Source organism: Rhinolophus ferrumequinum, chromosome X (genome assembly GCF_004115265.2).
Source record: "Rhinolophus ferrumequinum isolate MPI-CBG mRhiFer1 chromosome X, mRhiFer1_v1.p, whole genome shotgun sequence".
NCBI classification, from domain to species: domain Eukaryota; kingdom Metazoa; phylum Chordata; class Mammalia; order Chiroptera; family Rhinolophidae; genus Rhinolophus; species Rhinolophus ferrumequinum.
In genome coordinates this window covers 111,501,891-111,517,560 of record NC_046284.1, presented here as the reverse complement: position 1 = coordinate 111,517,560, position 15,670 = coordinate 111,501,891, and the positions used below count along the sequence as shown (strand labels likewise).

The following is a 15,670-nucleotide window of genomic DNA, read 5'->3' as shown; positions in this document are numbered from 1 at the left end:
GGATACTGGGAACTATTGGTATTTCTCACTCGTGGGCCAGGCAGACCCATGGTGGGACCAAGGTTATCAGATGAAAAACAACACACCAGCCCTGCTGGGTGTAACTGGAACATTCAAAGGAGAGTGACCTGGAGTCAATCATTAAATAGCACTTCCACCTAGAGGTTCACATACTCATTGTGATCTACAAATTTTCAACACCTCTCTCTGAAAGAATGATTCAGCCCCACCAAGGAGAGCACAACCTGGTTATCATTTCAGGGGAGCATTAAAACTCTTAAGGTTAGGGGCGTATGAAGGCCACCTCAGTGCTCTGCTGGGGTCGGCAGGGCGCTCAAGAGGGTCAGGAGACCCAGGAACAGCAGGATGAGCCTAACTACGCCTAGCAACTGATTGTCAGTCATGGCTCATGGCAGGGAGGCAAGAGGGAGTGGTGGGAAGCAGGATCAACTGAACCCTCATGCTTGCCCATCAGAACAGAGCCGCCACGACTGCAGCCAAGCAGGAATGCCAGCTCAAGGGGCTCAGAAAACTGTCTTCTAACTTGATATGTGTTCCTCAAATTGACACCTTTCTTCCTTTCCGGATAAACAAAAGTTGTTCAAATAAACACCCCTTGGTTTAACTGCTTATTTCATTGCGTGATTCATGAAACGATCATATCATAGTTTCCCCCCAAAAGGGAAATGAAAGTTAACGAAAATGTGTCACGGAGTGGAACTTTAGGTATCTTTGAGTTCCTCTGGTTATCAGATCTTACATTTCATAGGCACTCAATAAACACTCGTAGAATTTAATTGAATTCCAATATACAGCAGTATTGAGCCAACTCTCTCATTTGCCCTCGCTGTACAGGCCGGTTTTGTTGGCAATCTGAAAATATAACAAAGAAAGTATATGGTACCCATTAGCTACCAACTCTTTCTAACAAGTATTATCGTGGAGTTTAGAACTTTCACAAAGACTTCCCCCAGAGAGGGCATCATAAATATTCAACTAAATTTTTGTACGTGAACTGACATTTGACATAGACTTGGTGGCTGAGGAATGAACACTTTTATACAATGCTGTCCATTAATGCAAGTGATGCATCAAGAAGGCAAGGCTTTCAGATACCGCGTTGCCCTGAGAATAAGCCCTAACCGGAAAAGAAGCCCTAGCATGATTTTTCAGGATGACATCCCCTGAACATAAGCCCTAATGCGTCTTTTAGAGCAAAAATTAATATAAGACCCGGTCTTATTTTTGGGGAAACACAGTAGTTCTTCCAGTCTGGATCCTTGAGTTCTAACCACCTGTACCTGGTGCCTTTTGAAGCTAAAGGCACAAGGTTTTTTAGGGGAGTGCATGATGATGACACAAAGCTAAGCTAGGAAACCACAGGAAGGTTATTTCAGCCAGACCTTTCCCTTAGCAGCACAGGGCTTGGACCCATATCCCCGCCAATATGAAATCACATTGAGGACCCAGGATCTTCAGCATAGTTTTCCCCATGTTCTGGGAAACAAGGTTCCTTTAAATGCCAGTCGGGGTGTGAAGTGAAAAGAGGGAGGGCAGGGAGAAAGAAAGAGAAGAGAAGGAACGAAACTCCCAAGGGTTTCATTGTGCATCCCCTAACCTCACATCTGAGCACTAAACTAGGATTAGTCGTCTCAAAATACAGCAAGGAACTTGGTTCCGCGCTGCGGAGTATGCGAGTCCCACAAGCAGTCTCCTTCAGGTCTCTCTCTTTCTCTCTCTCTCTCTCTCTCTCTCTCTCTCTCTCTCTCTCTGTCTCTCTCTCTGTCTTTCTGTCTCTCTCTCTCACACACACACACACACACAGTATGGAAGGGATGATAAGCCATGTCAGTACATAGTTTCCTGAAAGCAAACACAAGGACAGCAAGTACCAAGTGTAATAATCCCCCGGGACTGAACTCCTCTTCCTTTATCATCCTCATGGGCCATCCCAGTCATTTGGAGGCTCTGGAAACAAAGAATGGTTATGAAATGTCACTCTGCCTGCAACCTGATTTCCTTAAAAGATAAAGAGGGAGATTATGCCCATCACGTCTGCACTTACAATGTCAACATTATAGAAGCAACCTAAATGCCCAGTGGTAGGGGAATGGTTACCTAAGATTCATGAACTCAAATATTCAGGTACTAAAAACGCTGGCTTTGAAGATGACTATGAAGTGGGGGGGGGGGGAAACCAGGACAGGACATACAATTACATATGTTACAATACATGTACATATATCCACAAGTATCCAGTAAAAAGCCTGAAAAGACATGTGCCAAAATAAAATGATATGGTTGCACTGGGGTACTGTATAAGCAGTCTATTTACATTCTCCTGCTCCCTATTTTCTAAACTCTATAATATATACTCAGTATATGTTTATAACAAAAACCATTTTTTAAGGTTAGGGAATAGTGGAGCTAGAAGAAGACACACCCACCCCACCCCTCACTCGGAGATGGGGGCCATCGCTGCCGTCCTCCGAACTGCCCTCACTGGCAGGGAGCTGCTCTTGGAGAGGCCCCCCAAGGCGGTGGACTGGGGACACCTCCCCATGCCTGTCACTCCAGTCTCCGGCTCGCTCTCGCTGCCCTGAGGGGAAAGGAAGCAGGAGCCCTTCCCACCTGTGCACACTCCCCAAAGGCTTCCTCTTCCCCAGGGGCCCTCACATCCTGATGTGGCCATCTTGACCTGAGACCGCACATTATAAACGATAGTTTCATCTAGTTTCACCAGCTACAGTACTTTTTACTGAGCAAAAGAGGTAGTGATAGCAGTTGTAAATCCTGAGGCCATGGGGCCATACTGCCTGGGAGACAGCTTAAAGGAAGAACTCGGAGGGGTACGAGAAAGAGGAGAACTTGAGGGAGAGAGGCAGTGTTGAGAGAGACGGGACAGGGAGGGGGGGGAAGAGACTACAGAATGAGGGGTTCAGGGGAGACAGAAGGGCAGAGAAAGACAATGAGAGAGAGGGATGGGAGAGAGATGCGATGGTGGGAGAAGAGAGAGAGGGCTTGAGGGAGAGGGAGAGTGAGGGGACAAGAAAGTAGAGGCGTGGGAAAAGAGAGGGACGAGTAAGAGGGAAGCAGAAGGGGGCCTTAGTGAGAAGTGGGGAGAAAAAGGCAGGGGGTGTGGAGGAGAGCAAGTGTACAAAAGGGGAGGTATGGAGGAGAAGCGCGGGCAAGAAGGGATATAGACACAGGGCTAGGAGAGGAAGGGTGAGGAAGAGAGAGGGTGAGGGAGGGGTAAGAGAGAGGCGCAGGGAGAAAGGGGGCAACAAATAGAGAGGCTGAGGGGAAGGGGAGGAGAGAAAGAGCAGGAGGGAGGGTCAGGAGAGCGTGGGTGGGAGAAGAGCACAGGATGAACAGTAAGGGCAGAGAGGAGGGGAGGAAAAAGAAAGTTTGGTGAGAGAGTGGGGGAAAGAGAAGGTATGTGGAGGGGGTGAGGGAAAAAGGGTGTGGGGAGAGGGGTTACTTGGATGGAGGACTGTGGGGAGAGAGGGTATCGGGGGCGTGAGGGATTGGGTGAGAAAGACAGGGTGGAATAGAGAAAGTGGGGAGGAAAGAGAAGAGAGAAGGCACAAGGTTGGAAAGAGGAGGACAGCCAGACCTTATTGGGACGGTCCCCTGCCCCCTTTTTCCCTACATCTTTCCATCTCAGTGGTTAACTCGCCAGGCGGTAGCTGTTTTTCACAATGTCTTCATCTCTTCCTCCATTTAAAAACCCACAGGTTCCCTAAAAGGGCCAGACAATGTCACAACTGTACCCCGCCCCGACAGCATGCTATCACTAACCCATCCAAGTGCCCCCCGAAGTGACAGCCACATTTTTTTCTAAGTGCTGCCAACTCAAAAGGAGAAATAGAGTTCAGTTACACAATGCAGGGTCTCAAAGGGTAAAAATAACCCTGTTATTCATTCAGAAGCACAACTGTGCCTGGCACTGCCAGAAGCCCTTCCTCAGGGGAGCCTCATGAAAAGGACTCTGATGATGGAACATCCCTGAAGGTGCCAACACCACTTACACCAATTACTTCTTTGCCAAGAGAAAGCCAGGAAAAATGGGCACAGGGCACCTTCAGATATTCTGGTTTAAGGCTTGAAATATGCTCATTCATAGTGCGTGCCCCAAGAGTGAGTCCCCAGGTGCCTCCATCTCACGGGCACTACTCCAGGGTGCAGGGCTTCATTCGGGTCACCCTGTGTCCCAGCACCTAGCATACACCTGGCACTGAGAAGGCCCTCCTTAAACATTTACACAGCACAGAACTGGATGTGTCCCTCCCCTCACAGGTGTGGGCAAGGAGCAGCCACCGAGGTGTTCCCAGGAGGTGACCCTGACTCCAGTGGGCTCGGGGCCTCACTAATAGGAATTTGGAACTGGGAACAAATCAAGTCACTCTTAGCAAGTGGCTGGACCTGTGATGTGTGCCTTTGTGAATGAGCTGCACAAAGAGAAGGGGAAGCGACAAGGAGGAGAGATGGCCAGAGGGCACGCTGGGCAGCTGGCCCATCCCCGATTCCAGGGCTTCTTGGGGCCTTCAGGTTGCATGAGAAGCCCCTGTGGCCCTGGAATAAACGCCCCCTTTTCAGGTTACCAAGCCCTGCTTGACTTCCTCACTTGAATAAAGTCCTTAGTACACATACGACCACATACGACGTGAAAGTGGGAAGACACTTTCTAACTCAGTTGAGAAGCGAGGTCTAGATCAGTTAAGACCCAGAACAAAGTTTCTACCAGTCAAGGACCCAGATCACGTGAGACTCAGGAGTACACCGCACAAGCTTCTAGAGAACTCTTCCAAAATACACCTGTTCCCTCCATCAGAAGCGGATGGGGAGGGCGGAGGCACAGAGTTCCAATGCACAACCCCAGGGAAAAACTCAGCAGCTAGATATTAGTTCTCCCATCATCAATTAATCATGAGGTAAAATGGAGGGGAAATATAACAGAAATACTTATCTAGTGGTATATGCATGCAATCTCCCTGGAAGAATTCACAGGAAATAAAGTATCGACAACCTCTCGGGAGGGTCACTGGACCACAGGAGGGCTGGGATGGGAAGGAGACTTTTCACTGTAAGCACTTTTCACCTTTTGAATTTTGAATCCTGTGGATGTATATGTAACCTAGCCTAAAAACTACCTTTAAAAAAATAATTTAGGGCCGGCCCGGTGGCTCAGGTGGTTGGAGCGCCAGGCTCCTAACACCGAGGTCACCGGTTCGATTCCCACATGGGCCAGTGAGCTGAGCCCTCTATAGTTAAGATGGTGAACAACGGCTCTCCCTGGAGCTGGGCTGCCGTGAGCAGCCGGAGGTGAGTGCGGGCTACTGTCTGCTACCGTGGGCTGCCGTGTGCTGCCAGGAGCGGCAGGTGGACAGCATGAGTGGCCGGCAGCCAGCGTGAGCTGCCGTGAGCTGCTGTGAGTGGCCAATCGAAGACCGGCAACCGACTGCCTCAGCCCAGGGGAGCGCAAGGCTCATAATACCAGCGTGGGCCAGGGAGCTGTGTCCTACACAACTAGACTGAGAAACAGCGGCTTGAACCGGAGTGGGGTGGGGGAGGCGGAAAAAGGGGGAAAAAAGTAAACATTTCTCTGGCAAGCAGCTCATCTCTATGCCCAACAAAGAGATGAAGGTTGTTAACTGTTTGCCCCTTTCAAAATTTCTCTTCAATTGGTGACACCCCTACCCTCATTCCCCCTTGCCCCAAGCTAATTACTTTCTTTTCTGACAAAGAAGCAATTAAGCTGAAAAATCACCACCAAATGACAAACACTTACTTTGCCTAACCTGCTTGAGGTATCATTAATTGACAGACTGTATTTGGGTTGCCACCTCTGTTCTCTATCTAATGTTTTATTGAGAACAAAGGGACAGTGAGACATAACTGGTTAAGTGGTGAAAAACTGTCCCATTTTGTTTGTTGTGAAGAGGTTTTTTGAGTTTTGATTTTTTAATGATCAGAATAGGAGAAAGGCCAAGTGCATTTACGAAGCCATTTGTGTCAAATGAATTTCACCCAGAAGGCAGCATCCAGAACAGTCTGGTGAAGAAAATGGAGCTCCATGAAAAAGCTGGCTAAAGGGAGGCGAGAACAAAGCCAGGAAGGCCTTTTCCAGTTCTCCTCCAAAACAACTTTCAAGCACCTCCTTCTAGCTTCAGGCACAAAAATGAGAACTAGTTGGAACAATTAGAGAGGACGCTAAGCTAATTAAAGACGGTTCACACAGGGAGTGGGTACGTGATGGATAAAACTGGTGTAGCCCCAAAGGACCAGACCTAGAATAGGGCCCCAAGTTTTCCAAGTCTAGAAACAGTCCAGAAAAATCTGGCCAAAACATGAGGGCTGACGTTTATGTACTGACTGGTAAGAAGTTGAAGTTTAAGGAGATGGTAATTTAAACTGTCTATACATGCTTAACTTGGGTGCTTAAGGACTTAAATTTGTTATGCAAAGTAAGAAATTAATGAGCATTTAAATATTTATAGTATTTAATCCAAGATATTGAGGAAGAAATGGCAGTATGAATTGAATAGCACTTCATCTTGCCACTCTGTCCCCACACCTGGGGACAGGCCAGCCTCCTGTGGTGGTCCCACCATTTCCCTGGCCACTGGAAGGAAATCAGCTAAGGTCTTTACTGGGCTTTTCTTGCCAACTGAATACAATTCAATGAGGACAAATATCAGAAGGGTTTTTTTTTCTTTTTTTTTTTTCGGTCATTAGTGTTTTTTCTTCTTAAGGCTAAATATAAGCAACATTTATCACTGAAGTAAGGTCCGTGAGACACACTCTGCTTTATTTAAGTGTCCTCTCATGAAAACCATACATCTGCCTGTAAGATAATTATCCATAAAATACCAAGTTGTAAACCAAGCGCTCCTAATCAACCAGGTTGCCGGTGTTGCTTTGCCAGCTGAAGGAATTTAGTGAAGAAACATGGAACTCCATCAACCCTCCACGTGTGAATGAACTCGAGCGGTCGGTTTGGCATTGCCGGGTTTTCTCCCCTAACTGAAATATCTTTAAAGAACCCCAGTAATTGCCAAGGAAGTTACCCAAGCAACTAACTTGCACATACTTCAGGATGTAGAAACATTCAAACTTCCCCCACACGCCTGGAGGGGCACAGCAAAAATGAAGTATCTTCCAAAGGGAACATCGACCAAAAATATTTAAAAAACAACAAAACCATACTGTCCCTTTTCCTCTTCCTTTGGAATCTTAACTGGAATCCTTGGGCTTCCTCTAGGTGCTCTCCAAAATGGCTGGGTGGTGCAGGAACCCTCAGTGCACACGAACTCGAACCCTCAAGTTAGAAACTTACCCAGCAGGAGTGGAGAAGTTTTCGAGACAGACAGCAGGGCTGCTTGCACATCACTATGAAGGTACTTATCGCACTAAGTTGTGCACTTCAAAATGGTTAAAATGGCAAATTTTGTTATATATATTTACCATAATTTTTAAATTAATAATGTAATATAGCAAAAACCATTGAACTGCACACTTTAGATGGGTGGCTTGTAAGACATGTGACTTCCATCTCAATAAGGCTGTTTTAAAAAAAACTTAGCAGGGAAACAGGCTGTAGAAAGAGTCTCACTGGGGGAAGCAGGAGCCTGACATTTATTGAGCATTGAGCACCTACGTAAGTTGCTAGGTCTCTCACATTGAAAGGGAGTTGGGTTCTGCCACTAGGAGACCGGGTCACTTTGCCTCTCTAAGTCTCAGTTTCATTATCTGATGGTGCCGGCCATGACTGCCAAGGACCCTTCCAGCTCTTCAGTTCCAGGGACCGATGTGTAAGAGGGGCAAAAGGACCCATCATTTGTCACTCAGCATAAGCACATCCCATTAGGAAGGCAAAACATCACGGGAGCCAAACATGGGACAAATAAGTTTAACAACTGCAGGATCCAAGTATTGACAGAAGAGGGGCAAGGGCTGTGTTAGAACACTTTCTACTCAAGGAACAACATGGTAAATGTGGCAAAGAGTCCAGCTCTTCAGTGACTTCTTGGTCCATTCATAAAACAAAGGCTGTGGCTACAGAGGAAAACCTTCTGTTCCAGAGCAGCTGGTGACGACGGAGGGAAATGGCGCTCCAGCCATCTGTGTAACACTCAGGGCCAGCTTGCCCAACATGCGGACCAGAATACTACGGTGGGGGCTTCCCTGTGCATTGCAGAATGTGGAGCAGCGCCCCTGGCCTCTGCCCACCAGATGCCAGTAGACTGCCCTCCCCCCACTATCTGTGACAACCAAGTATCTCCGGACATTACCAAATGTCCCCGTGGAGGGCAGAATCGCCCCCAGTTGAGAACCAGTGCCAGAGAGAATTTTCTGCCTCAAAACTTGCCATTCTTTGTTGAAGCTGTGTGACACATGTGGCATCACCTTTCTCATCCACTGCAGTGCAGGCCACCGTGAACTGTCAGCAAACAGACCTCGTCAGCAGGCTTTGCCTCTTTTCCAGAATTGCACACGCACTCCCGGCAGCCAATAGCCGTGGAGAATTTCAAGTAGTAACCGTACTTGGGTGAATGGGTTACTCATTCATTCATTCGTTAACATAAGGCAGTTATTGTATGCCAGGCAGTGAGTCAAGGCAATGGAGTTGAGGACAGCCAGAGATGAACAGACTTAATACAAGACGAAGTGTTGTACAGCCACCATTGGAGCAGGCCTCAAAAGACGAATGAGAGGTATGGTAGACTGAGTCAGAGCCCCCCCAAAGAAGTCCACACCCTACTTCCCAGAACCTGTAACTACGTTATCTTCCATGGCAAAAGGGACTTTGCAGATGTGATTAAGTTAAGGACCTGAGATGGGCAGGGTATCCTAGATTATCCCGGTGGGCCCAATCTAACACGACAGTCCTCATAAAAGGAGGGCGGGAGGGTCAGAGTAGGAGAGAAGGAGCTATGAGGACAGAAGCAGAGGTCAGAGTGACGTGGCCACAAGCCAAGGAATGCAGGCCATCTCTAGAAGGTGGAGGAAATGGGTTCTCCCCTAGGGCCTCCAGAAGGAAGCAGCCCTGCAGACTTGACATTGACCCAGCAAAAATCCATTTTGGACCTCTGACCACCAGAAGTGTAAGATGACAAACTGATGTTGTTTTACACCACGGGGTTTGCAGTCATTTGTTGCAGTAGCAAGAGGAAACTAATACGGGGAGACTACAGGGCAGAGAAGAAAGTAAAATCACTCCCCATCAAGGGAATTACGTGGGGAAGGCTCAGAGGCCCGAGTGAGCATGGAACAAGAAAAGGCTCGGGGTGGCTGCTGGGCTTCACAAAGGCTGTGCTAAGGCATTCACGATCTAAAACGGCTGCAGAATGGTAGGAGACGTGGGGTTAATTCCAGAAATATCTGGGGCTTGACTGTGCATTGCAAGGTGCTGAGAGAGGGGAAAGGAGGAGGAAGAAGAAGCAAGGCAAAAAGCAGAATACCTATGGAACTGACGGAAAGGTGGTAATACCGTCAAGGAAATGGGGGATAAGAGTCAGGACACTACAAAATCTTTACAACATGATTGATGACATTCCCCAAATTGACTTTCGTATCCCCGTGGCCATCTTGTGGTTACCGACTGTGCTTTCTAATCCCCTCCCCTTCCCCCTTCCCCCCACCCCCCTGCCATCCAGCAACCCTGTTTTTCCTCTATGTCTCTGAGACTGTTTCTGATTAGTTTGGTTCATTTGTTCTTTTCTTTCGATTCCACACATAAAAAAAAAATGTTAAAAAAATAGTCAGGGCAGGTACCATGGAGGAGAAATGCTGAGCTCAGTGTATGACATGCTGTTTGAGGTGAGTTAGACATACCTGGTGACGTGAGCGAGAAGGTTAGGGATAATAACCAATATGCACTTTAGGCTTACCATGTGCCAGGCACAGGGCACAGGGACCAAACAGATGCCGTCACTCTCCTCCGTACACATGGCAGAGAGAGGCAGAAGAGTCAGTATCAGACACTTGATTGGCCATTGCTGGCTGGGAAGATGGAGGCGGGGCCCGAGCCCGGGAATGCGGACAGACTCTGGAAGCTGGAAGTACACAAGTACACAAGGAGTACAGCCCTGCTGACATCTTGATCTTCGCCTAGTGAGACCTGGATTGGACTTCAAAACGCTTAAGATAGTAAAGCTGTGATGTCCTTAGGCACCAAGTTTGCAGTGGTTTGTTACAGGAGCAACTGGAAACTAATACAGGAACCAGATATAGAAAATGATGCACAAATATCGAAAATCCTAATAATGCTAACAACATATTTTGAAGGTCCCTTCTAAAGAGGATGGAGGAAAAAGAAGGATGATGGTAAAGACCTGTGTAACACTCTGGGGAAAGTCCAGGTGACACATTGAGAGGGGCTGGCTAAAGTCACTAATGCCAAGGTGTGGAGGTCTGGCTGGGACTGGATTCACGGAAGAATCAACACTACTGTCCTACTAACCCCATGAGAAGTCTGTCCTGAACTTGGAGCACATTTTTCTCCTTCTCTAAGATGCTGTCACTTACTATAGCATCTTATTTTATAACCAGAGTGCCGTGTTCTTTTTGGTGACCCACACACTCTGGACCTCAGCTTTGTCAACTGTAAGCCGAGAAGGTTCTACACTAGACCCTGACCGGGTATCAGAACCACGTGGTGGGCTCATTAATACAGACTGCTGGGTTCCACCCCCAGAGTTCCTGATTGAGTCAGACTTGGGGCCACAGAATTCGTATGTCTAATGGGATCCCAGGGGAGGCTGATGCTGCTGGTCTCTCGTATCAACCATATCACACTCTGAGAACCACCATATTAGAGACAGTCCTTTTCTCACATTGAAAGGATTCTAGTATTTTCCTGCCCCCCTTCTTTCCCACTAAGAGCCGCCCTGACTTCTTGGTTCTCAACAGCTTGCTCCCCATTACTCTAGATCTCTTCCCCTGGTATAGCATTTCAGTTGTCCATTCTGCTTAAAGTTGAACAATAGTCCCCGGACTAGAACTGGCCAATATTAAGGAATTAGCCACAGAATATACCTAGAAAGCCATTCTCCTCCCTGCCCTGACTCATCACTTAGTTAACTTAGGGACAGAGAAAAGCAGCCCCGACCATCCATCCGGGAGCTGGGCAGGCACTTTCCTGTTGAACATAAGCAATTTCCCAGAACACCAACATCTGACAAGGCCACTCTGTGACCAGGATGGGACAAGACAAAAACAAGACCACTCAGCAATCATGTCTGAACACGGACAAAGCATGAACTTTGTCCAAACCACAAACGTCACCAAACATCCCCCAGTCTCAGCTAATGAGTGACTGCTGCTACTTTACTCATCACAGCCTCTGTCTAGTCTTCCCTGCTTCCAGGTGAGATTTATTAAGACACCCAATCATGGAATTACCCCTGCTTCCTGCCAGCATCCGGTCCAAAGCAATGCCCAGCTCCCTTCGCCGCTCCCTAAAAGCACCTGATACAGGCCCAATCCTGTGTGTGGTCTTTTCTGACAACCTCTTGCTGCGATGCCCCAAAGTGTGCATTCTCCCTCGCTACAAGGAGAAGGAAACCAGCTTGTTCCACTCCAGGGTGTCCTTGGGGGTGTGCCTGGAGGGTTGTGACAACTCCTACTCAACTTCCAGATTTAAGCTCAAACACCATCTCCTCAATGACACTGTCCTTACCCCTCTGCAGGCTAAATCAGATTCCCCCTCTAATTCATTCCACGAGACCTGCCTTGCTTATAATGACAGACAGTCATGGGCACTGCACGAAAGTCAGCCTCTTCCACCAGACTGAGAAGCCCAAGCAGGCAGGTCTGTGTGTGTCGTGCACCTGTTCCTAGCACAAAGGCTGGCACAAAGCAGGAGGTCAATACTATATATTGGGTGGATGGATAAATGGATAAATATTGACCATTGTATGCAATCCACTTTAAAACAATTGCAAATACAAGAGTTGATGAGAGAACGTCAGCAATGCAAAAAGAACTGATCGGAGACAAAACCACCAAGCTCTGTGCAACCAGAACAGGAGCAAGGGTTTGCCTGTGCGGTGATGGACAGTCACAAACAATAAAGGTGAAACCTTTTCTTCCATTTCTAAGTCAAGACTGTTTGTGGAGGCCAACACGTGATATTCATTTTAGCTTTAGTTTAGCATAAAGCAGTCTACCACCAAAATACATTGCTAAAAACAGGCCAAACTTTGTTGTTACTCTGGAATTCTTTAAATGGAAATCATTTGCTGGGCTTGCAAATCCTTCACTATTCACAGATTGGGGTCATAATAATATGTGTGCAATTGTTAATTACAAGAGGCTTTCCCTGTACTCTCCACAAGCTCAGAGGGCACATTCTGAGCGGGCTTCTGTAAGAGGCCATTTCACAACTAACCGGTTCATTTCAGGGCTGGGGCTTTGATGCTTTTCAGTTATTTTTCAGATCAAAGACCATATAACACAGTTTTATTATGTTATCCATCAACAGAAAAATCATTATCAGGCCAGGTAAGAATGCAAGTGTATCAAATTGATAAACTGGACAAATCTTCTGAAAACTGATAAACTGGACAAATCTTCTGAAAACCAAAGAGACTTGGGAGATTGGACAAGGGGTCCACATACACACCCCTGCTTCAGAAACAGCACTGTTAGGTAGGTGGCTCCAGCAGAAGACAGACAGAACCAATCGTTAAATACCTGTACTCATCACAAATACCCTGCTGAAGATGCTTTAGAAAATAGCAAGTGATCCTTAGCCACAAACTATGGCCATCTTAAATCCCACTATAAATATTTTAATGAATTAAGTGACAGTATTCATTTTAATCTTATCGCCTCCAGGTATTATTAACACCTTAAATAAATGAAGATCACTTTCTGCGCCCCCCACCCCCACTCGCCACCCGCTGACCATTTGTAATGGCTACAGTAAAAAAAAAAAAAAAGATCAAGCTTGTAAGGACTATCAACTGCAGAAGCACTGATTTTCTTCGGAGGTTCTGGATAATGAAAGTTCAGACTTGAATGACAGATTAACAGGTCTGTTTCTTCTTAAATAGAACTTGGTCCTCTTCCCACTGAGATAGAGAAAGCACAGTCCAGCCATGGGAGGACATTTGGATCTAACGTGTTTTTTTGTGTGTGCAACCCTCTCGGCAGCCCACCCAAAACGAAAGGTGATCAAGACAGCATTTTTGGTCATCTGTGGAGAAACCAATTTATTACTAAAGTGATCGGTGATTTTAAAGTATATAATTTTGTTAATGAACTAAATCATCTTATTATGTGCAGAAGCAAAACAAGAGTGTGGAGAGCTGTTTTGTCTCCTACAGAGTAGGAGGGTTTCTTACTCATTCATTCATTCATTCATTCAATAAATATTGACTTAGGGCCTGCTCCATGCCACACACCAAAGAAAACAGTGCTGAGGAAAACGGTGCAACACAGCAGCACTGTCCCTATGGTCATGGAGCTTACAGTAGGGGAGATACATGTTAAACAAACTCGTAGCAGGTATGTAACACTGCTATACAGAAAAGAAAAGGTGCTACGGGAGAAAGGGCAACAGAGAGGAACTAATTTAGACTGAGGTGGTGCGGGCATCAGAGAAGGACACTGAGAAAAAAGTGACATTGAAGCTGAGAGGCCATTAGATCGCCACCACTTTAGAAAAGGAAAACCATTTTGACAAATGACCACAGATAGGGTTTTAACTTTACCTGTCAACAACTGACTGGGTGAAACCTCCCCCTTTCCAGTGCATCTGTCTTCATGCGCATCTTATGACTGCTCACCTATCACTTTCTGACTCACCCACTCAAATCCTATTACCTGAACACAGAAAGGTCTCACTTTATTATAATTTATTATAATTTATAGGCTTCCTATGCTTGGCCTAGAAACACCCTAAAATAATCGGCCAAAGGCAGGAAAAACAGAGACTGGCTGCCCGCCAGAATATTACCTGGGTGGACCAAACGTTTAATAGCCCAGGCAATCACAAGTCCTTTGCCCAGTGAAGTGTCATGTCTTCTGGGCAGCAATGTGGCTCCAGTGCTAGGGGTCTATACCAGGTGGGACCCAGGCGGCCTAATGGTTAGTTGCCTACTTGGAACTGATGTTTGATCAGTAAATCAAGGACTGGGTCACCCTTTCCAGTTCCCCGAGCCTGCAGACTTAGAGAATGCAGACTTAGAGAATGTGGGAAGTGGCCTTTGAGCATCACGGAGTGGAGAGCTCCTGGGCTGAGCAAGGCAGGCAGGCAGAGAGAGAGGGGATCAGGAAAAGGGGCGCCCAGGGAGGCGCGTCAGGCGCTCAGCACCTGAGGGTGGCACGCCAGGCCGGGTACTGGGGCGTTCCCGCCCCCGACAACGCCAGCCCCCAGCAAAGGCAAGCCGGCCCCCCAGCTGCCTGGACACCCCGAGATGCCAGCTTCCCCCACCGCGGGGCAAGACAGGCAGCGCGAATCCCGCGCAGGGCCGGAGCCCACCAGCTCCCGGTACCCGCGTCCTCAGTGCAGAGGAGGGCGCGCTGGGGCGAAAAAAATGGCCAAGACCAAACTCTCTCCGCCCACCCGAAAAGCCAACCACACCCCCTGTATCCCTCAGCCCAGCCGCCCCGGGACGGCCCCCGCGGTCCTCCGCCCGGGCCCCCGCGGGGTTCCAGTCTGCGCCGCGCGGGCTTGGCAGGGACGTGGGCGCGAGTGGGAGTGAGTGGGGGTGCGCGAGGCAGGCAGGGCGCCCACCGCTGTGTCACCCGCCGGTGCCCTGCCCCCGAGGCGCCCTCCCCAGCTCCGCAATCCTGAGACAGGCGCGCCGCCCCCAGGCTGAGGTGGGGACCCGGGCACCCGGGCACGGGCGGCCCCCCACTCACCCATTGGCGTCGAGCCGGGCCGGGCCGCCGAGGCAGCGTGAAAGTTGGCGGAGGCGGACGCGGGGGTCGAGGCGATGGGGTCGAGGCGCGGGGATCGGGGAGCCGGGACTGGGGCGCGGGGATCCGCACACAGCGGCAGCTGGGCCGGCTTCCTCCTCAGTAGTGGCGGCCACGGTGGCTCAGCGCCGCCCGCTGCTGCCTCTGCTGCTGCTGCCGCTGCTGCCCCGGGGCGACTCCTGCTGCTGCTGCTGCTGCATCGCGGCCCGCTGCGCCCGGCTGCGCCGGGTTTCCTGCTCCCCGCGAGTGGAAATTGCGAAAAAAAAAAAAGCGCCGCCCAGCCCAGCACCCGGCAGCCGCGGCCGCGCCGCCCGCTCTCCCCTCCTCCTAGCCACCGCCGCGGTGCTCCTGCGGCTCCGCCTGCCGGGGACGCGCGGCTGCCGGGGCGGGGGCGGGTCCGGGGCGGAGCCTGTGGGCGTGGCCTGTGCGGGGCGGGGCGTCCCTGCGGCGGCGGCGCTCGGGCGCCCTCCTCACCGCCCGCTGGGTTGGGACCCAGCTCCGCGCAAGGACACCCCCCACCCGCGGCGGTTCGGCTAACGCCCCGGGAAATGCCGCGAGACTCCTCGAGACCGGAGGAGAAGGGGTCCGTGGGGGAGGGGGCGTCCGAGTGGAAGAGCACGTGGGAAGGGAGGTGGAAGGAGCGGATCGCGAGGGCGTGACCAGAGGGGGACCACGGCTAGGGGAGGGGAGACTCTGGGCAGGTGAGGGGCTGAACACCTGGTAATCCGGGGTGGGAGGG

The 15,670-nt window shown here is 49.3% G+C and overlaps 1 protein-coding gene across 3 annotated transcripts in view; it reads right to left on the bottom strand.

The window, feature by feature from the left end:
- Positions 1-15,184, bottom strand: part of SH3KBP1 (SH3 domain containing kinase binding protein 1) — a 322,980-nt gene extending 307,796 nt beyond the window's left edge. Inside the window, exon 1 of one of the 3 annotated variants that reach the window (XM_033112693.1) lies at positions 14,875-15,184. In XM_033112693.1, the coding sequence (XP_032968584.1) occupies positions 14,875-14,878 (4 nt within the window). In that variant the 5' untranslated portion in view covers positions 14,879-15,184. The remainder of the gene's footprint in view (positions 1-14,874) is intronic. The other 2 variants (XM_033112681.1, XM_033112673.1) reach the window with 2 other exon arrangements.
- Positions 15,185-15,670: the final 486 nt, after the last annotated feature.